A 23,283-nucleotide genomic window follows, 5' to 3' on the forward strand; every position below is an offset into this window, starting at 1 on the left:
GGAGTTACAAGCTATCCAACAACCACTCACCTAATATAGGATTCCCTTTACACCACCCTTGAGAAAGAGTAATTGGTGTCTCCTTTAATACTTTCACGGTGGGAGGCTCATTGTTTTCCAAGGTAGCTAATTCCGCTGGAGATAGCTCTAGGTTTGTTTTTAAGTTCTTAATCATACTGAGCTAAAATCTGCCTCTATAATATCCAGTCATTACTTCTAGTTCTAGAAAAATAAAGGATAAGCCTCTGTTCTTTATGGCAATTCTTTTGGAATCTTATGTTGATAGAGAAAATTTTTTTAAAAACTTAAGAAAATAAATTATGCTTGATGAACCTTTAAGAAGTCTGCTTTATTTGAAGATTTTTTAATTAAAAATAAAAAATATACTTGAAGTTAGAAACCCAAACTGCAGTCTGGAGTACTAATTCATGATAAATTTGATAGGTGTCACGTAAAAAAAGTTTCAAGTTCACATACCTTTGGGGAAAAAGTGAATAAATAAAATGTAAAATATTTTTATACTGCAGGATTCATTTTAGTATGCAAATATTAAAGCTTCTCATACGTGTCATGGAACCCTTTTAATGAGAAATGGCTCTAGTGCCATGAGCCTACTGATTTCACAGAACACAGCTGTGAAATTGCTCTTCTTGGATATTATATCTTCTTAGATATTATATATATATTGGATATTATATTATATTCAACTCTATCCTTTGATAGATTATTAGTTCCAATAATTAGTGCTATGTAATGAGATTGAAGAATTTGCTCATTCTCTGTATTGCTCATTCTCTTCTAAGCCTTCGATCTCAACACTGTGTTACTGTATTTTACTGGTGCTAGTGGCATTATGCCTATAAAAAGGTAATAAAACTAACTTTTTACCAATATCTTTAGATTTTATATGCTAACTGCACAAATACAGATTAAATGCAATGTTAAAGAAACTAGACAATGATTGTTATGTTCCTAAAGTAACTCGCCGGAATGTTTCAAATCTATTCTAATGACATTTCTTTAGTTCAGTAAATTTTTTGAGTCTACATTTGTGACTCCCAAATGCTTAATGTTAACTGCACAAATACAGATTAAATGCAATGTTAAAGAAACTAGACAATGATTGTTACGTTCCTAAAGTAACTCCCTGGAATGTTTCAAATCTATTCTAATGACATTTCTTTAGTTCAGTAAATTTTTTGAGTCTACATTTGTGACTCCCAAATGCTTACTGCTTGGTCTTTAAAATTCCATCTACTATCAATGACAAAGATTAGCCCACCAGTCATATTCAGAAGGATGCATTATTGCATCTCTAAAAGGGATTATATAAGGTTCTGAGAAAGTAGAGATTGTTGGAAGAAGATGTAGCATCTAGAGGTGAGTACTTTGAAAAGGATAATATTCACTTTCAATGCATAAGGGCTGACTATTAAAAAATTAGATTTACTAGTGTTCTTTGTGTCTTTCTGTACCTTGTAAATAATGAACAGACATTATTCTTTATAATCAGAGGAAGCACAATAAGAATTATTTTGGAAAGCCAATCACATTACCATACTGTTACATCACATAGATAATACTTCAAAAACTGTGTTCCTTTTTTTAATAGATGAAGATAAATGTAGTTAACACTATAAGAGTCACAGCACTAAAAATATTGTGAAGATTCACATACCAAATTAAGACAGATTCATCTCCATGAACAGTGCTAGGAAAGCAGCAGCTGATCCCTCATATGGTGTCATTTTGAACTCATTTACTTCAAGTTTCAGAAATCACCCAATTTCCCCTATAGTGTAAGGAACCAGCTTACAGTGTTCAAGGTAGGGCCAGGGGCAGGTGTGGGGCAGAGGTGGAAGTGGGAACAGGAAGAAGTCTCAAATATCAAAGCCAGTGAAACTATACACAAAATGAAATAGCTCCTCATAGTCTATATGGCAAAGATACTTTGCTCTTGTCTGAGATAAATGACTGTAGAGCAAAAATTCTTCTAAGCAAGTCAGTGAGAGTGTGTAGCTACCTGTGTCCATTGGCCTGTGGAACTCAGCTGTGTGCCTCAGGAGCACACCATGCTGTGGAGGTCTCCGCAGTTCAAAGAAGAGTTCTTCGGGCACAGTCTCCGCGTCTCTTCCTACCACCTCAAGTCCTGCAGCAGGAGAAGGAGAAGGGGAGAGAGAAAGGGTACATTAGCCACAGGCCAGGCTAGGAGTCACACTGTGGGTAATCTGATTGTTATCAGAAAGCACTGCTTCATTCCAATGAGACACAGAAGAGTGAAAACAGGTAATACAGTCAATTTCCAAACTGCAAGTAGGTTCTTCCAAAAGTTCACGTAAGGTAGTTCTGAATTTAGAACACCTTTTTTCTTCCATACAAATAAGAGCATGCACAGAGGAAGCCCATAGGTAGGTCATCCCTGACCAGCTGCGTTAGATTTTCTCCTGGAAAATCCTCCTATAATCTGTTGGGCATTTCATTGTTTCATCCCTTCTTATTTTTCTAAAGCTACAAAAAGCCAAATTGAGCAATGATCACAAAGGTGAGGTGTTGGGTTAAAGTGACAGTCGTCTGTGTACACACAGCTTATTTGTAAGTTTGATAATAACTGATTTCAGGCAAAAACCCATATGTAGAAACTGGGTAAGAAACTGTAGAACACACCTAACAAAAATCACAATACCTACTGTTTATTAGTAAAATGTTCTTGATAAAACAATAAATTTCTATACATTAATTAGTACATATAATTATATACAAAATAACAGTGCCAACTCTAACTTCTGAAGGTTCTTGTGACCTGTCATTTCTCCTGCTACTCTTCACTTTCTAAATAGAAACAAGAGCCCTCATTGAAATCCCACTCGCCTCTATGTTCTCCTTGTTTCTCTGTTACTTTATATTTTAGTGATGGCAACAAAGCAAACTCCTAGAAAAAAAATTCTGTGTGTGTTCCATGACTGAGCACTGGCCTCTGAAGGCTTCATTTCCTTCTCTCTGTGTGGCTTCTGTTTGCATGGAAATGGGCAAGAGGAAGGATACAGGTGAGAACGCAGGCATCTTCTGAAAGAGGAATTTGCTTTTTTTGACAACCATCAAGAGGTTTGAAGAAGGGCAGCGATCTGGTCCCATTTCCAAAGACATGTTTCTATAAGGCTTCTAGTTCTTACCTACAGAAGTGCTGCCTCCTGGGCTGACCTCCAGCTGTGGAGCTGTGACATGGAACACTGGTCGTTGCTGATCACTGGGAAGCAAGTGAATGGTGAGGACCATCTCCGGACTTGTGTGTTCTCCGTCCGAAACTAGGAAGGATAAATGCACGTGCACACACACACACACACACACACACACACACACAAATCAATTTGTAGTCTGGTAATCTTTAGGCATTTCCACAAATAGGTAGCTAGAAACTTTTTTACATTTCTTTAACACTTTGAAGAGATGTTTACAAATGAAAAAAATAAGCAAGTAAGATGCTGTGAACTTCCTTTTCTATGGATAAGAAAAAGGATAACCATAATAACAAAATCATTCTAAGAGGCTACTTTCACAACAAAGGTGATCTTGATATATGTTAGTGGAAAGGAAGATAATACAAAATCTGTACCCTTAGATGCTACCGGTAAAGGCTTTTGTTTATGGAAATATTTCTTGACTCAGTTCACTCCCTTAATGTTCTTTCATGTACTTTTTTAGAAATGGCATGTCTATGTCTAATTAGAAAAGAATATTTTTAATAAAAGGCAAAATATTTATACGATATGAACCAATATCATATTAGTACATAGAAACCAATCTCTCCATCTGACAAAGGGCTAATAACCAGAATCTACAAATAACTTAAACAAATTTACAAGAAAAAAACAAACGACCCCATCAAAAAGTAGGCAAAGGATATGAACAGACACTTCTCAAAAGAAGACATTTATGCAGCAACAAACATATTTTAAAAAGCTCAGCATCATTGTCATTAGAAAAATGCAAACCAAAACCACATTGAGTTACCATCTCACACCAGTTAGAACAGTGATCATTAAAAAATCAGGAGACAACAGATACTGGAGGAATATTGAGAAATAGGAATACTTTTACACCATTGGTGGGTGTGTACATTAGTTCAACCATTGTAGAAGACAGTGTGGTAATTCCTTAAGGATCTAGAACTAGAAATACCATTTGACCCAGCAATCCCATTACTGGGTATATACCCAAAGGATTATAAGATATTCGACTATAAAGACACATACACATTTGTGTTTATTACAGCATTGTTCACAGTAGCAAAGACTTGGAACCAACCCAAATGCCCATCAAAGACAGACTGGATAAAGAAAATGTGACACATATATACCATGAAATACTGTACAGCCACAAAAAAGGATAAGTTCATGTCCTTTGCAGGGACATGGATGAATCTGGAAACTCATTCTCAGCAAACTGACACAAGAACAGAAAACCAAACACTGCATGTTCTCACTCATAAGTGGGAGTTGAACAATGAGAACCAATGGACAGAGGAAGGGGAACATCACACACCAGGGCCTGTTGGGGATGGGGGAGTTAGGGGAGGGATAGCATAGAGTTGGGGGATTGGGGAGGGCTAACATTAGGAGAAATACCTCATGTGTAGATGACAGGAGGATGGATACAGCAAGCACAGGTATACCTATGTAACAAACCTGCATGTTCTGCACATGTACCCCAGAACTTAAAGTATAATAATAAAAAAATAAAAATAATAACATTTTTTTAAAAAGATTATTTTTTAAAAGGATAGATAATACCCATACCAATGTCTCTAATGGCATTAGTTTGGAAGTAAGCAGATCCATTTTTTCCTGGTCCTGATGCACAATGCCATAAAGAGTGAACAAAACAGTGACCTTAAGATTTTACTTCCCTGGACTTCTTGACATCCAAGCGAACAGTCACCCCTGAAGGAAATGTGAGAGAACTGCCTGACCTTTGATGCTTATTTCCACTTTTCCATAACTGAATACCCTATCTTTTCCCTAAACGCCAGTTTTGGGGGAATATCTGCATCACTGACTCATCAATGTGTTTATCTGTGTGGTCTTTAAGAAAACTATACTGTCAATTATTTTAAATATGTGATAAGCTTGCCTCTGTGTTGGTTATGAGAAACTGTTTTCATCCCTCTTTTTTTCTGGAATTAGTAACAAGCCAGCAAGAATCTTGCATAAGCAAAGTTGAGCATTGCTCAGTGACTTGTAATAATTACTCTATTCAAATTTTAGATTTGTCTTTTCCTTGAGACAGATCTGAAAGATATGGTTAAATTTTATAAGGTATACTCCATGTCTTGGAGAGGCCCAGAAACAGCCCTACTGAAGGTGAGATGAAATTATCCACGTGTGAATGAAAGTTTTATGGTTCTGGTCATTCAGACAAGTGTCGAAATTATTGTCACTACTTCTTTAAGTTCAGGCTCCTCTCTGGATCTTCAAAAGTAGGGACAGATGGCTCTTAACTATTGGGGATTTGGTGACAAGCATACAAACTTTTCCATTAATTTTAGTGGATTCAGGATTCTCAGAGGTCCCTGTAATCTAAGTTAAGAAATAATTGCAAAATGCAAACTTATTTTACTTTATATTTTATATTATTTTTAGTTTTAAGTGGGAATGTCTTAGTTTATTTTCTGTTGCTTGTAACAGAAAACCTAAAACTGAGTAATTTATAGAAGAGGAATTTATTTCACATACGAAGGCTGAGAAGTCTAAGGTTGAGGGGGTACATCTGGTGAGAGCCTTCTGGCTGGTGGGGACTCTGTGAAGGGTCCCAAGGCAGTGTAGGGAGTCAGACAGTAAGGGGGCTCAGTGTGCTATCTTAAGTCTTTCTCTTCTTAGAAAGCCACCCACTCCCCTTCAGTGATTAACCACTAATCCACTAATCCATTAATGATTAAACCATTCATGAAGGCAGAGCACTCAGGTTTCAATCAACTTGTAAAGGCTCCACCTCTCAATACTGCCACACTGAGGATTAAGTTTCAACATGAGTTTTGGAAGGAATGTTCAAACCATAGCAGGAAGGAAGTCAAGCAAGCTTTCAACATCCTTATTGTATAGGAGGAGAGAAAAGGCACAAAATTAAAGAGGTTTGGTAATATCATACAGCTGTTCAGTGTGACCAAAGCATATTCTTGCCTCTGTAAGTAAGTGGAAGAAAGCTGTTTTCTGGTGCATATTGCATAACAAGCTATCACTTGGGCATAGGGTTTTGCAAGCAGTCACATAAACTTCCAATCAAAATGTCAGCAAGGGGAGGAAGGCAGCAAATCACACTGCCATGTGTGTATCTATGTAACAATCTTGCATGTTCTTCACATGTACCCCAAAACCTAAAATGCAATTTTAAAAAATGTCAGCAATTGTATGTTTAGCCCTGTCTTTAAGGAATGTCTCTGATTTCTTTGAGAAACAGTCAAATTCCTTTTTGGGCTAAATGCCCCCTGCAAACACCACTTGCTTTAAGTGTGTACCTTGCTCAGATCTGCTCTCCAGAGATTCTGCACTTGTCTTAAAGACAGTCAGGTCTCAGGAACATCAGCTTTCCTTCTCACTTTAGCTGATTTACCAAAATGGCTGTTCCCTCTCATTCTTCAAATTGATGTCAGCTTTTGGGCTTTTTCCTGGCTTACTCATTAACTCTCCAATTTAAAATTCTTTCTCGCAAAACTCTGGTAAAGGACATGGCTTTCTACTAGATACCAAGAGATTTTCTTTTAAAATCAACAGAAAAGGAACCTCTGGCTGAAGCAAGATAATTTAAGGTCAGTTCAAGGTCTAATCCCATGGGGCTAAATAATAGGCTCAGGGATCATTTAACTTAAAGTTCTACACAAGTTAATTGTTAGCCCTTTACCTACTCAAGCTTTCAGGTAAGAGTTGAGGCTTGGAAACCAAACCGGCACACTACCATGACACTCACTTTTTGTAACCAACACACATACATGTCAGACTAAACTAGCTATTCCATGCTCATGCTGTAAGTCAGAAACTTGTATTAAAATCCTGGTTTTACTCTCTAGCAACCATGGAAATCTGAGAAGATCACCTACTGTTTTTTTGAAACAGGGTCTCACTCTGTCACCCAGCTGGAGTGCAGTGGCACAATCATGGCTCACTGTAGCCTCAACTACCCCGGTTCAAGCAATCCTCCCACTTTGGCCTTCTGAGTAGCTGAGACTACAGGGAGTATTACTATGTGCCTGGGCTGGTCTTGAACTCCTGGGCTCAAGCAATCCTCCCTCCTAATTCCTCCCAAAGTGCTGGGATTACAGGTGTGAGCACTGTGCCCGGCCAGATTATCTACTTTTGGTATCCTCAGGTTTAGAATGCTGAATAAAAATATCCATCCTTAAAATATTGTTCTAAGAATTAAATAAGATAATTTTTATTTTAAATTGTTTTATAAAATATAAAAATCTGCCATATATCATTACTGATTGTATGAAATACATCGAGGCCTGTGACTAGAAATGAGCTGATACTGGGTTCATATCAACGGTAGCACAACATTGAAATTTACTATTGATTCAAGTGTGATTTTTAATCCTCACAGAAGAAAGGAAGAGCTGGGAGTTACAGAGAGGTGACTCTACTGCCAACATTCTTCCCTCCATGAAATGTAGCAGGGGTCATGGATGGTAGATTCTAATGGAATAGTCAATCCCATCTAAACAGCAATTGAATGATGCTATTTATGGTCAATCACACTCACTTTAGACCTCTACAAGAAAGCAGCTTATCCTACGGCGGTCCAGCATAGATACAAGGTCTGACTCTGCTTTTGCTGATTGGCACCCTGCTTCTATTGCACTATGAGCTAAAACTAGAACTCAGAGATATTCCTTCCATACACAAGTTTCTCAACAAACCTGTGGGTGGTAAGCCTTTTCCCTCCAGTAACAAGGCATTCCATGAATGGCTCTATTCAAGACTTTTATACAACCACTGTTTATTAGCTGAGTATATAACAGGAATGATTATGTAGCAATAATCGTTCTTGGAGCTTTACATTTATTATTATTATCCCCTTTTATGAATGAGGCATTCAGACACAGAGATGTAAGAAACTTTCCCAGGGCAAACTGAACTCCAGGCTATCTGGATGCAGGGTTTAGAATCTTAATTACTATTAACTCTTTAATGGATATTAGGACACATTGAAATTAGGCTTAAACATTAATTTCTCTTCTTTTTTTCTTGAGACAGGTTCTCACTATTGTCCAAACTGCAGTGTAGTAGTGCAATCATACCTTTCACTGCAGCCTTGACCTCCTGGGCTCAAGGAATCCTCCTGAGTAGGTAGGACTACAGGCATGTGCCACCATCATCCAGCTATCTTTTTTTTTTTTGTATAGACAAAATATTGCATTGTTGTCCAGGCTGGTCTTAAACCTCTGGGTTTAAGTGCTGTTCCTCCTCAGCCTTCCAAAGTGCTAGACTACAGGTGTCAGCCACTGTGCCTGGCACTTAAACATTAACTTTTAGCATCCTTGGTAGATTTTTTTTCCCATGACTATAAAGTTAAGCTATTACTATTTAACTAACCATTTGTTTATTTTAGAAGAAACTTGTTATAGAAGAAAAATTATATAATTTTAAGTAGTTCTTAGAAAATAGCTAAAAATAATGATGATGGAACAAAAAGAAGGAACTAATGAGGAAATAAATAATTTTGCTTTCTAATAAAATTTAGATGAATCTTTACCTGTGAAGTGGAATTTCACTGATTCTGGGAGGCCTGAAAGAGTAAGAGAGACAATCAGTATATTAAACACTTTGGGGTCAGAGAGAGATAGGGAAGGTATGAAATATAGGGCAGATGTGAGGAAGGTAAAGGATGTTTTAATCTAAATTATTCTTATTTAAGGAAAGATCACCAGGTCATTTGCAAATGTTATGTTGAATTTAATGGTACCAACATCAATTTTAAATAGCAAAAAGAACCACATAGTGGAGTAATTTTATATCACAGCAGTTAGTGTGATTTATGATACATTCATTCAGAACCCATTTTATCAGTACATAAAATCCTACAAATCAGAGCATTTGGGTGAGTTGTATATCACTGACAGGACTCTCAGGTGGGTCAATTCCATTGTAGAACTGAGTGATGCCGAGACATTGATTTACACTCTGTAACCATGTGAGAGATTTATCTCATAGCATTTATCCCATAGATTATACAGCACAGGACTCTGCTCTCTCTGAAGAGGCTCTAGGAACTTAGGCAAGTTTAGTGGATACCTTCAACCATTGCTGACGTGTTTTCTTTCCCTCTAATCTCAGGATATCCTGTGTTTCTTATAAAGTAGGTCTTGTAACATAGGGGTTACAGACCCATAAACATTTTCAAGGGCTATTAGTTATCCAGTTACTAAACACTACAGATACTAAAGAAGAAGCCTATACCCACTGTTAGAGGTTTTCAATTTAATTGAAGAGTTAACTGTTTTCTGGAAGATTAAACTTACGTTAAATAATGGCAAATATCACTTTAAATGTTTACCATAATCAAAAAGTCTAAGTTACTTAAACCATGTTCAGCTGACCATAAGAAATCACCACTTTTATGTATGAATAAAGCTGCTGTATAAAAAGAATATTCTATATTTGTGGTATTATATAGTACATACACCTTAAAGATCAGAAAGAAATAGGCATTAGTGGCTGGGCGTGGTAGCTCATGCCTGTAATCCCAGCACTTTGGGAGGCTGAGGTGAGTGGATCATGAGGTCAGGAGATCAAGAACAGCTTGAACAATATGGTAAAACCCCATCTCTACTAAAAATACAAAAATGAGTGGGTGCAGTGGTATGTGTCTGTGGTTCCAGCTACTTGGGAGGCTGAGGCAAGATAATCACTTGAACCCAGGAGGTAGAGGTTGCAGTGAGCCAATATTGCACCACTGCACTCCAACCTGGGTGACAGAGTTAGACTCCAACTCAAAAAAGAAAAGAAAAGGAAAGAAACAGGCACTAATGTTTTTGGAATAGTCCAAGGCATAAAAACAGGTAAGGTCAGGAACTTAAAACACCTGACCTCTGGTTATCAGCCTTGATTACTAGATCAAGGGAAGAGATAGGGTGGCAGAGATTAAGGGTATGTCAGGCTTTGTGGAAGGGCACACACTGGCTTTAATGAGAAACTTAGTTATTCTTCCATTCAGTCTTCTCTTCCATTCAAAAGGTGTCTTATACCAAATTCTACTTTTATCCCAAAAGGTTACCTGCATGCCCCATGTCTACATGAAACCTCCCCTGAGGTACTGCAGGACCCTTGCTGGCCTTCCCTTACCCTCATGCCATCCACTCTGGCCTCCTCATCAAGTCCACTGATATCACTGCGGTTAAAGAGTTTCTTATGAAAAGCTGTTCCCTATATCTGAAAACTTCCACTGGGTTCCTCTTGATGTTAGAATAACAACCCAAATCCTTTCAGGCTCCAAGGGTCTGTCATGTGTGGCTTCTCTCTCTCCCACCAGATGCATCCCTGCTCTGCCTGACCCTTCACATTTCAGACACACAGACACCACATTTTCTCCTTCTCCAGGCCTCTGCATGTGGGGCTAGTGCCCTTCCTTCAGGAACATTTTCCTGACCATCCAAAATACACACAGTTTGTCTCATTAGCTCCTACCCATCCCTCCACTGCTAGTATCTTCACTGACCTCTCAGTCTAGGCCACTCTGGTTATGAGTAACTCCACCACTGAACTTTCTCCCTCCTTTTCAGAGCTCTTATCTCAGTTTGCAAGTAAACATTTATTCCTGGGGTTATTTATCAAATTCTATCTTTATACATCCTACAATCACCAAGAGCAGAATCCACACCTCTTTTTGCCTGCCACTATAGCTCCGAGACCTCATTCAGTGATTGGCACATAGGAGGCACAAAATAATGATTTATTGAAAATACGCCTGCATGCATGAAAACATGAAAAAAAAAAGATGGAACTGAGCCCAAGCTACATATCGGCTGACAGGTCTCAAGCTGTTTTGAATAGCTAGAAAGCAGGGGCACCAAATGGATCAGAAGACTACAGGGAGAGCTAGGGCGAGCCTGTGATGCAGAGCCACAAAGAGCTGTTGGGTGCCTCAAAGCAGAGAGGAGAACATTACCAGCAAAGGAGAAGGCCATGAGCTCCTGGAGGTGGGGGGCTGCTGAGGGAGGGCGGTACATGACTTTGCCCTGGTTAATATCCTCTTGCGTGAAATACTGAATAGGAGAGTGAGGGTGGTCCCGGTGCTCGATGATACCTGGGAGGAAGAGATTTGGCATGAGCATCAAGAGTAATTCTCATCACTGACTGAATGACTAGAGCCCACTCTTCTTGTTGGTGGGAGTCTTTCATCCTTCAGAACCTGACTGTTCTCAGGTTGCTCTTGGTAATGCTATTCTCTGGTTATTAAAGAAAAGGGAAAATCAGAAACTCAAATGAGTTTTGATTGGGATTCATGAAACATAAACCACAGTGTGATGGTTAATACTTAGTATCAACTTGATTGGACTGAATGATGCAAAGTATTGATCCTGAGTGCATCTGTGAGGGTGTTGCCAAAGGAGATGAATATTTTAGTCAATGGGCTGGGGAAGGTAGACCCACCCTCAGTCTGGGTGGACACCATCTAATCAGCTACCAGCATGGCTAGAATATAAAGCAGTCAGGCCGGGTGTGGTGCCTCATGCCTGTAATCCCAGCATTTTGGGAGGCTGAGGTAGGTGGATCACCTGGGGTCAGGAGTTCAAGACCAGCCTGGCCAACATGATGAAAACTTGTCTCTACTTAAAATACAAATTTAGCCGGGTATGGTGGCACAGGCCTGTAATCCCAGCTATCTGGGAGGTTGAGGCAGGAGAATCACTTAAACCAGGAGGCAAGGTTACAGTGAGCTGAGATTATGCCACTGCATTGAAGCCTGGGCAACAAGAAAGAAACTCCATCTCAAAAACAAATAAATAACATTTAAAAAATAAAGCATTAGAAAAACATGAAAAGACTAGACTGGCCTAACGTCCAAGCCTACATCTTTCTCTCGTGCTGGATGCTTCCTGCCCTTGAACACCAGACTCCAAGTTCTTCAGTTTTGGGGCTCTGACTGGTTGTCCTTGCTCCTCAGCTTGCAGACGGCCTATTGTGGAACCTTGTGATCGCATGAGTTAATACTTAATAAATCCCCATATATATATATATATATATATCTGTCTGTCTGTCTATCTATATGCCTATCCTATTAGCTCTGTCCCTCTAGAGAACCCTAATACACATAGTAAGATGTAAACTACTGCTCTACCATAGGCAGGTAATTTTCCAGAAGTCATAGACATGGTCACGTAATTATGAGATTCTCTCAATTGAGTTTCAATTCAAAGGTCCTTGAGAAACTGGCACAGACTGGTCTCCTGGTAAGGCTATAAAAAGACTTTTTTTTCAACCTAACCTCTTTCCTTCAGAAACTCCTTAGACTCTGCAACAATCTTTGGCTACAGTAACATGGATCTTGATTATTCTAAGAACTGAGTTTGCAATTATCACTGCTTGTGATAAATGCTTTAGAAGCTGAAGATTTGCCTGTTGTTTCTAAATTTTTCAGGTACAGAACTAATGCTGTGATCATTTTTCATGTCCTATTCACTCCTTAAAAGGAGGGCACATATGATGATTGGCGTTGAACTAATTCACCTTCTGCGGGGCTGAGAGGGAGCCAGCCATTCTCCATAAGACAGCCCAGGCTGCTGGTTTGAAAGGGCTCCATCTCTACTCTGGCAACGTAGGAAGAACCGTTAGCTATGACTTAGCAGATTACCAAGGAGAGGAATGACTTTTAGACTTTTAATTTCTTCGGACTTTATAAAAAAGGGTAATGGAATTTAATTTCTGACTTTTCTCTCACCTTGGAAATTTCATAGTGTGAGAGTCTTACATTTGGGGCAGTGGCTGGTCTTGGGAGAACAGTCCCAGATGTGGGAGCAGAATTACCTTAATAGAAGCTGATCTTCTTGCTGTGAGGAGCAGCCACACCTCTACTGACCTTTATGTTGTTTGGATCTGTGTCCCCACCCAAATCTCATGTTCAATTGTAATCCTCAGTATTAGAGGCAGGGTCTGGTGGGAGGTGACTGGATCATGGGTCCAGTTTCTGGTGAGAGTGAGTGAGTGAGTGAGTGAGTGAGTGAGTGAGTGAGTGATGATATTTTAAAAAGTGTATAACATCTTCCCTACCCCCTTTCCTCCTGCTCCACCCATGTAAGATGTGCCTGCTTCTCCTTCACCTTCTCCTATGATGCCTCCCCATCCATGTTTCCTGTATAGCTTGTGAAATCATGAGCCAGTTAAATGTCTTTTCCTTATAAATTGCCCAATTTCAGTTATTTCTTTATAGCAATATGAAAATGGACTAATACAGGCATAGGCTTATTTGTTAAGATGAAAGTTAAGAGATCTAAAGGCTGGGGACTGATGGCAGGGCCCCACATCTCCTCTGACTATAGTTCTACATCCCCATGTTCCTGGACAGGAAGAGGAGTAACGTATCCAACTGGGGAAGGACCTGAATATGTGTGGCTCACCCTGCTTTGGGCTCCCTGGCAGACCTCCTTATCCTAAACACATGCTCACTGTGGTCCATTCTCCCATTATAATCTCACTAGGGCAGACCCTGACCCTACAGAGATAATGGCTAAGTGTCCAGTTCTGCCAGTACATGGGAGGGGAGCTCAACCCAGTAGCATGTACGTTCTCCATCTAGCATGCTCTGTCAGTGCCAAAGCCATCACATTCATCTCCTTTTGACCACAGTGTTTTTCTCTCTCAATTAGTTCTAAACTAGAAGACAGGAGCAAGGAATACAAATAATTATTATCCCTTGAAACATTAACAAGTATCTTTATGTATACAAGCAGACAAAACTCCAAAGATATTATGACTGGTCAAAAACTAGAAGACAATAGCATCACTCAAAAGATCATTTACTGCACATCTTACCTTGATTTGGATGCAGAGGTAGAGTGATATTGTAGACAATCTTTCCACTTGGCCTCTCAGAGTTTATAAAGGAGAGGGAATGAGGCTGGATAACAGTCAGGCCATCTTCTTGAGCCTAAACACAGTTTAAGAAGAAAGAAGAAAACATTGTATGAAAAAACAAAGGCCAGAGGCAAACACAGACCTTATTAAGAAAACAAAAACAAATTTGCTCTGGGCTTTTAAATTAGTTACACTTAGTAAAATTTTCAAGAGTTCAAAAGAAGGATCTGGTCTCTTGCATTACAGATTTTTTGCCAAGCCTCAGGTCCCTCCTAGGTTTAGAGAGTCCTTTCCAGGTTTTCTTGTACCCTAGTCTTCTCTTCCCCCGCTGCCTCCCAGAGTTTCATTAGTGCATGTGGTGGGGATATTGTTACTTTTTTCTTAGGTGGAACATATTTGCAAATGAGGCATACCAGCTGGCTATTCTACTATCTTGCTACTCACAGCTGGCTCACTGTGTCTCTCCTCTAACTTTTGTTTTCTTTCTTTTTTTTTTTTTTTTTTTTTTTGAGACAGAGTTTCGCTCCTGTTACTCAGGCTGGAGTGCAATGGCGCGATCTCGGCTCACCACAACCTCCGCCTCCTGGGCTCAGGCAATTCTCCTGCCTCAGCCTCCTGATTAGCTGGGACTACAGGCACGCGCCACTGTGCCCAGCTTATTTTTTTTGTATTTTAGTAGAGACGGGGTTTCACCATGTTGACCAGGATGATCTCGATCTCTTGTCCTCGTGATCCACCCGCCTCAGCCTCCCAAAGTGCTGGGATTACAGTCGTGAGCCACCACGCCCGGCTAACTTTTGTTTTCTTTAACAGACAGGGTCTGGCTCTGTCTCAGGCTGGAGTGCAGTGGTCATAGCTTACTGCTGCTCCTCTGACTTAATGGGCTAAGTTGAATCTGGCCAGAAGTTCTAAGGACTCAGCTGAGATATTTAAGTCTTGACCCCAAGAAGTTCCTCAAAGCATTGTCCCCCTGTTCCTCAGTTTTGCTAATGGAAACTGTGATGCCTTCTGGTAACAAAGGGCTAAAAGTGAACCCACCTCAAACACCAAAAAAAGCTCACTATTTGCATTCACATATTTAAGAGATATTTATTTATTAAAGAACATAACATAGCCAATATTTCCCTTTTTCTTCCTTCTACTGTTAAAAAGAACTAGATATTGCTTTTTCTCTTCCAGATTTCAGAATCCAGTGAGTGAGTGAGGCAATGTTAGTCAGAGGGCTGATGCATATGTAGCTTTGACTATCCCTTCCCCTGTATACATCCATAACCCACTAACAGTGGCAACACTCTAAAAACAAAAAAGGAGAGCTTCAGTTGTCTATCACTAGGCATGGTGGTGGGTTAGGGACAGCAGCAAAAACACAAAGTGGAGAGGGGAAAAGGGAAACTAGCCGGAGCAGGGGGCCCTCTCCTGGGCCAGGGATGCTGTTCTAAAACAGAACAAAAACATCCAGCTCATCATGGCTCCTCCTAACTGACCCCAGAAGGTGGGAAGAGTGTGACGTGCTCTCCTGATCTTTGAAGCCCTGCTTCTTTCAGATGGAATCTCCTCATTTAGAAAAGGATTAAGTATGGCACAGTAATGCTCATAGAGGAGGGTGTGGTGTTCTTCCTTTAACCATGAAAAGATTGAAGGTTGCAGTTGCTTTGTAATTGTCCCCAAGGCATATTTATCCTGGGGAGAGGCAGAATTTGCAGGTTAGAACAATCCCCCTATAGTAAAGAGTCATATTTCAGGCCCTTGCTCAAGTCTGGAATGTAATGAGCAAGGAAAATTAGAATTGCGAATAGCAGCTGGTCTCTCACCCTAAAATAAAACAAGTAAGGACAACAAATTAAAGATATGTGCCCTATATAAGGTGTTACTATCCCATACATGTTTAAACACACCTATAAACATGTACATATGTAGGTACAACTAATGAACAAAAAAAGTATAGGCTCTGTGCATTGTTTGGTGCTGTTTGCTACCTTTTAATATCAAAACTATCATAACAACTGAACATTCTCAGAGTACCATGGGATATTCTGAAAATCTAGATGCCCCTAAATAATAAAGTGATAAAAAGAGGGAATTATTGCAGACATGGGACTGTGGAAAGGGAAATATGTCCCAGCCAGATAAGAGTCTATTTTGAAATTTATTGATACTATTTTTCTCCTAATAGAAATAGACACTACATAGAAAAAGGACTTGATTCTGTGAGGGAAGCAATATTGAGTTTGAGATATATCAAAGTATAATCAATTTTAATATTGGCTGCTTAGAATGTTCAATATTTATCAACTAAATATAGTAAGAAATGAGAGATTGCACTTCATAGAAATCATTGCAAAAGACATTTTAAAAATAATATATCTGTCAACAAAAGAAGATTACAGAATAATTCTTTTCATAATGGCCATGTTACCTCTGCATATATATCCAGAGGCCAGCTGCTTCTCCCATCCCACTGCCACCACTCTGCTGAGGGACACAGTCTCTCCCCAGGATTACCCCAGTGGCCTCCCAATAGCTCTCTTGCCTTTCAGCACAGCAGCCAGTGTGATCCTTTCACAAGGACATGAGACCTCTGCTTAACTCCCCACAATGGTTCCCCTTTTTAATCAGAAGAAAAGCCGAGTTCCTACAATGAGCTGTGAAACCCAGCAGAACTGCCCCAGTCCACATACTTATCACATCTGTGAATTCACTCACTCTGCTCCAGCACACCCTTCATGAGTGCATCTCAAATTGAACTTGTCATGCTTCCCACCAAAAGTCCTTGTACATTCCTGATCTTGATGAAAGAAAGCTACCTCTAAATCCTCAGACATTGGATGTTTTGCCCTCCCACAAAACATCCTCTGTGAGGCCTCTGTGTCTCTAAGTCTCTCTTAATTTCTCCCTCTTTTTTTATCCTCTTAGCCATTTGTCAGTGTACAGTACTGTAGTGTTGACTATATGCATACTGTTGTGCAATGCATCTCTAGGACTCTGTCACCTTGAAAAGCTGAAACTCTATATCCATTGAATAACTCCTCCTTTCTCCCCCCTCATCATGTCACACACTCTACCCCTGGTAACTACTATTCTACTTTCTAATTCTTTTGACTACATTCTACTTTATGTCTCATATAAGCAGAATTATGCAGTTTTTGTTTTTTTGTGACTGGATTATTTTACTTATAATGTCTTAAACATTCACCTATGTTGTAGCCTGTGACAGGATTTCCTTCTTTTTTAAGGTTGAATAACATTCGTGTGTGTGTGTTTGTGTGTGTATGTGTGTGCCTCACATTTTCTTTATCCATTTCTCTGCTGATAGACATTTAGATTGCTTCCACCTCTTGGCTATCTCTTCAAGATCTCCTGAACTCTTAACCATAGGCTCATGCCACTAATTGTTCTTGCTCTAGATGACTGCAATAGCCTGTTTGTTTTCTGACTGGCCCACATCTAGTATGTTTTCTACCCTGTAGCCAGAATGATCTTCCTAAATTGATCATTAAAAATCTGATTATGGCACTTGTCTGCTACAAATCCCTCAACACCTTACTTGCCCCAACAACCTTTCAGTATGAAAGGAAACTCTATCTTATACTTAAGGTCTTCCATGATCTGACTCTTATTTCTTACTGCCTTTTCACTCAGGGATTTTATGCTCCAGCTAACTGAACTACCTGTAATGTCTCAAATATGTCATGATCTATGTCTCCACATTTTCTCAGCTGCCATTCATCAAGCCTGGGATACATTCCCCCCAATTTAGTCTAGATCAGTGGTTCTTCAAGTGTGGTGATCTTGGCAGCATCAAACAACATCACAAGGAAACTCGTTAGAAATGCAAATTCGTGACTCTACACCAGATCCACTGAATTGGAAAACACTGCGGTGGGTTCCAGTAATGTGTGTTTTATTTATTAAATTTTTAATGTTTTAAATTTTTTTATTTCCATAGGTTTTTTTAGGGGGAACAGATGGTATTTGCTTACATAAGTAAGTTCCTTAGCAGTGATGTGTGAGATTTTGGTGCACTCATTACCCAAGCAGTATGCACTGAACCCAATTAGTAGTCTTTTATCCCTCACCTATTATTCTAAGTGAAGCAATTCAGGAATGGAAAACCAAACATCATATATTCTCACTCATAAGTGGGAGCTAAGCTATGGGGATGCAAAGGCATAAGAATGATACAGTGGACTTTGGGGACTCAGAGGGAAGGAGGTGAGTGCAGTCTGTGTTTTCATCAACTCTATAATGATTCTAATATAGTGTTAAGTTTGAGAATCCTGGTCTCTAGATAATTTACACTCACCCAGCTCTGTTCACCCCAGAGGAAGCTTCTGTGACCCTTTCTCTCGCTCTGCTAGATTTGGTGCCCTCCCATTTGCTCCCATATTATTGCTGTATCATAGCATTTATCATTGTATTATCTGTGCTTATTTATTTGCTTGTCTCCTCTTCTAGACTTAAAGTTCCTTGAGAATAAAGATTATGTTTTATGGTCATTGACTGTCCAATGTCTTTCACAGCACTTGGCGTACATTAGGAGCTCAAAAGTGTTTATGAATGAGAGACTGAATGAATGGAGAAGTAGATTCCTACCTTTAATCACATATACAAGTATACTAAATATACCATATAAGTATTTACCATGTGCATTTACAATGTATTTACCAAATATCTCCAAAACTTGTGTGCTTAGATGAGACTAAATGACTAAATTGAGAATGCATTTTTGTTACAGATCAAAAGTATGTTCTAAAGTAATGGCCCTAATTAGTGTCAAAAATATATAAACTATTTAAATAACATAAAAGTAGGCTAATTACATTTTACAGTAAACTAACCTAACTTTTAACTGGACAGACCTAATTTGCAAATATACAACCCAAGCCCCTAAAGGCTAACTGACTTGAAAAGTCTCTTCAGCGCTCGACAGTGACAGAGCTGGAAAGAGCACTGTCTTCCTGGCTCCTGGCCCATTTTTTCCTCCAAACTCAAAATAACACTGCATTAGCATTTGGCAAGACCTGTGTGTGCACATTTTTCTTAACAGTTTAGAGAAAATTCTGATACAAGTTCCTCCAGTCAGAATGATGAATTATAGACTTTATAGTGCTGCTGAATTATGATTTCTTTAAATTACGGTTTACGGTGGAAATGCCGATACCAGCTATTCATTAAAAACTTTCTATTTTCCCTTTATGTCTCTGTCATGTCTCAGACCCATAATTTCTAAAAACTGTACCTGTTCTCTTTGTTGTGGCTCAAGGCTGATACACTACTTTGGAGCATAATTGTGTGGGTACTAACTAAAATGTGGACCCATGATGATTAATTTACAAGGTCTTACATGCTTGCAGCTATGTCTGGAAGAGGGTTTTTGGCATTACAGCCCCCGCCCCCCAACAGAGACTGAGGATCATGGGGGAGTTGCTAATTGTCTAAACTAAGCTTCATGTACTAATTTAGTTGACACCTTGCTTCACATCTTCCCATGCCACACACTCCTTCCCACTAGCACACGAGGCTTTCTGTGATAGCTTGATGACCTCCTTATCCTCATCACACCTCCTTGCTGCCTTCCTAATTTCTCCAATCTTATTGAACTGTTTGCAATTTTGCAACCATTCTATTCTCTCTTGCCTGTGGGTCTTTGCATGTGCTCTCTTCACTTGTGGCAGTGCCCTTTGTCATCACCTCTTCATTCCTCCCAATGTGCCCCCAAATTTTCACTTGGATAATTGCTATTTATCTTTCTGGATTCAGCATTGACACACATTCTCTAGGAAGTTTTTACAGTGGAAAGTTTCTCATAGGGCTTCTAGAAGATGGAATAATAGTTTCTCTGCTACGTAATGTGCTATCTGGGGGACCAATGATACCCAAATATTTATTTCATGGACATAAGCCTGAAATTTCCTCCAAATTGTCAATGAGAACCCCTGGAACATCTGGGATATTGTAGAGAGGACAACAGCGATGGATGGGAGGTCAATATGGATTCTGCATAAACTTCCGTTCACTCTGGGAATTTTAAGTTCCTTTTTCAAGTCAATGAGAAATGTGATCACTAGGCCTTTTGGCCCCCAAGTCTGTGATCTAGGCCAGGCACTTACTGCATTCAAAACCAGGATACTCTATCAAATCCCATCAGCATGCTTCCTTTAAGTGGAAACCACAAGTCTACCACTCAACTCACAGTCATATGGAGAGATGCTTCCAGAGACAGTTTAGATGCTTCAGGTGCCTGTGGTAAGATCGCGATGTTGAACATGCGGCTCTCTAGGCGGGTCTGGGCATCGGAGGCACTGGACACCTGAAAAGAAGGTCATCCTGGTGAGCCTCTTATCTTCTACTGGGCAGAGCATGTCAGTACGTGGTTTTCTCCCTTATTTAAGCCAGCCATCTTTGGATTCTATATGCTCCTGCATTACAATTCTCATTCTGCCCTTCATATTTTAATATTGATCTTTTACTAATTATGAAAAGATATATAATCATTTTAGGCAAAGCTGAAAATGCAGGAAAGTATAAATAAGAAATAAAAAATCAGCTAGAATTTTACTACCTAGAAATAGTGAATATTAATGTGTTGATATTTATTTTATATGCACATATATCAATTTCATACAATTTTTTACTTAATACTATGATAGTTTGCTATATCATTAAACATGCTAGAAAATGTAATTTTTGAGGACTATATAATGTCTTGTTATGAGTATGTAATATGATTTGTATTCCATTTCTTTGATTTTTAACCAGCACAGGTAAATGTTAGGTAAGTAACAAATCTCATCCTCATCATCACAGGGCAAGATTAGTAACATTGACAATTAGGGTAGCAGTCACAAAATCAACTTTTTCCTGCTTCGAAAACCTGAAGAATGTTGCTTTTTCTATGCAGCTTCTCCCTCCTCCTCAGTTACTGAACTGCCCTCTTCAACCCTCCTTCTCTCCATTGTTTGCTAAGCCCTGCGTGACATGTGGAGTTGCATCCATTGGCAAGGTTCTATCAATTCTGAGAAAAAGAGGCAGAGATAGCAGCCCTTTCTCTATGTCTTTAAAAGTTACTCCAACAGAAAGCCCGTCTTCTCTGTCTTCATCTTGATCACATCAGATGCCTGGGATCGAGTTTCAAAATATATGTTTTTAAGGAGATACAGCGTCACTGTAAATGATCTTATCGACAATAACTGTAATTCGCTCATCATCTATTATGGGATCAGCACTGCATTCGCTATTTTTCAAGAATTATCTTACTTATCCACAGAGTAGATATTATTATCCTCCCTTTTACAGGTGAGGAAACTGAAAGTCAAAAAATTTAAGCAATGTGTTAAAGTTACAAAGCTAACAAGTGGCAGTATTTAACCAGATCAGTCAGCTTCATGATCATTCCACTGACCAAGATGACTCACTTTGGTAGCTTTAGGAAATTAGATAAGGAGGGAGGAGGTGTAGAAATACATTCTATCTTTTGAAGAAAAATAATCACATTGAATAGGTAGTGAAATGCAGTCATATTACTGAGCAAGTGAATCAGTCTAGTAAAGACACTGATGGGAAATGTGTTGGTCTTTTTCAAACCACGTTTCCTAAGACTGTGTCAAAGTGACCTGAATACACCCAAACCAGCGCTCCTTTCCACGCCAAAAATTACTCTGAGTGTGCAAGCTTTCTTTGCACTGTGCCATGGTCTATTTTCTTCTTTCTTTTTTTCTTTTTATTATACTTTAAGTTCTGGGGTACATGTACAGAATGTGCAGGTTTGTTACACAGGTTTACACATGTCATGGTAGATTGCTGCACCCATCAACCTGTCATCTACATTAGGTATTTCTCCTAATGCTATCCCTCCCCTAGCCCCCCATGGCATGGTCTGTTTTCTAATCCCACTCACATTACATATGTCCCAACTCTTAGATGCAAAGTAACAGATGGGATGCATTGATGGCTCATGATAGCACATCAACATTTAAATGGCATTAAATCCATGCAATTCTGCCAGGTGCAATGGCTCATGCCTGTAATCCCAGCACATTGGGAGGCTGAGGTGGGTGGATCACTTGAGGTCAGGAGTTTGAAACCAGCCTAGCCAACATGGTGAAAACCCACCTCTACTAAAAATACAAAAAATTAGCAAGGCATGGTGGTAGGCACCTGTAATCCAAGCTACTTGGGAGGCTGAGACAGGAGAATTGCTTGAACCTGGGAGGTGGAGACTGCAGTGAGCAGAGATCATGCCACTGCACTCCAGCCTGGGTGACTGAGTGAAACTCCATCTCAGAAGGAAAAAAAAATTCACGCAACTGATTATACTGCATTTTCTGCTTTTTAAAAAAAGAAAAAGAATTATTACAACAGGAATTTTTTTTGTTTAAAGTTTGAAATCCTTTAGGGACACTAAAATGATGAATGGGAAAAGTTGCTAACTACTTATGTTAGCACCCATCTATAGTGTCTATCCCATTTTATATCAAAATATGAGATATGCTTATAAAACAATGAGACTTTTAGAATAAACAAGCCAAAACTTTGACATCAGGAGGACATAATCCCAGAAAGTTGTTTCATATTTGCAACAAAGATGCTGTCAGTGTTCAAAATGCATTTTTGGGAATGCCTTCAGACAAAGTTTACAAATCATATAAGAAACTCTGAGCCCATTACTTCATAATTACTCCCCATTTGAACCCAAAATAATTACCATCTTTTTCTCACCAGATCTTAGTCTGACGTTTGGCTATTTAGCTATATTTTTTAAATCCGCTTCCAAAAGATGATACACTGTCACTCTTGAGGATATTCTAAAGAATATCCCACGTACTTTGAAGGCAATTTCACATAGGAGTTCTAAACACATTTTGAGCAAAATGTGTGAAGACTCTCTCTAAAAGGAACTGCTTTCTAAGTAATAATGTTCATTCAACTGGATATCTTCATCCAGTGAATTTTTTTAATCACTAATTTTTATTTTATTTTTATTATTATTTATTTATTTTTTTTATTGGATTATAGGTTTTGGAGTACAAGAGCAGAGCATGCAAGACAGTTGCGTAGGTACACACATGGCAGTGTGCTTTGCTTTTCCTCTCCCCTTCACCCACATTTGGCATTTCTCCCCAGGCTATCTCTCCCCACCTCCCCCTCCCACTGGCCCTCCCCTTTTGCCCCCAATAGACCCCAGTGTTTAGTACTCCCCTTTCTGTGTCCATGTGTTCTCATT

At 39.3% G+C, this 23,283-nt stretch overlaps 1 protein-coding gene across 4 annotated transcripts in view; it reads right to left on the reverse strand.

Moving 5' to 3' along the window:
• Window positions 1-23,283, reverse strand: part of FRAS1 (Fraser extracellular matrix complex subunit 1) — a 470,538-nt gene that overhangs the window by 112,406 nt on the left and 334,849 nt on the right. For all 4 annotated transcript variants that reach the window (XM_035293463.3, XM_002745679.6, XM_078367938.1 and 1 more), the window contains 6 exons: window positions 20,254-20,370; window positions 14,019-14,133; window positions 11,155-11,292; window positions 8,743-8,775; window positions 3,171-3,302; window positions 2,024-2,149 (listed from right to left, as the gene is read on the reverse strand). In XM_035293463.3, coding sequence (XP_035149354.3) covers window positions 2,024-2,149; window positions 3,171-3,302; window positions 8,743-8,775; window positions 11,155-11,292; window positions 14,019-14,133; window positions 20,254-20,370 — 661 coding nt within the window. The remainder of the gene's footprint in view (window positions 1-2,023; window positions 2,150-3,170; window positions 3,303-8,742; window positions 8,776-11,154; window positions 11,293-14,018; window positions 14,134-20,253; window positions 20,371-23,283) is intronic.

This window comes from Callithrix jacchus, chromosome 3 (genome assembly GCF_049354715.1).
Source record: "Callithrix jacchus isolate 240 chromosome 3, calJac240_pri, whole genome shotgun sequence".
NCBI lineage: Eukaryota > Metazoa > Chordata > Mammalia > Primates > Cebidae > Callithrix > Callithrix jacchus.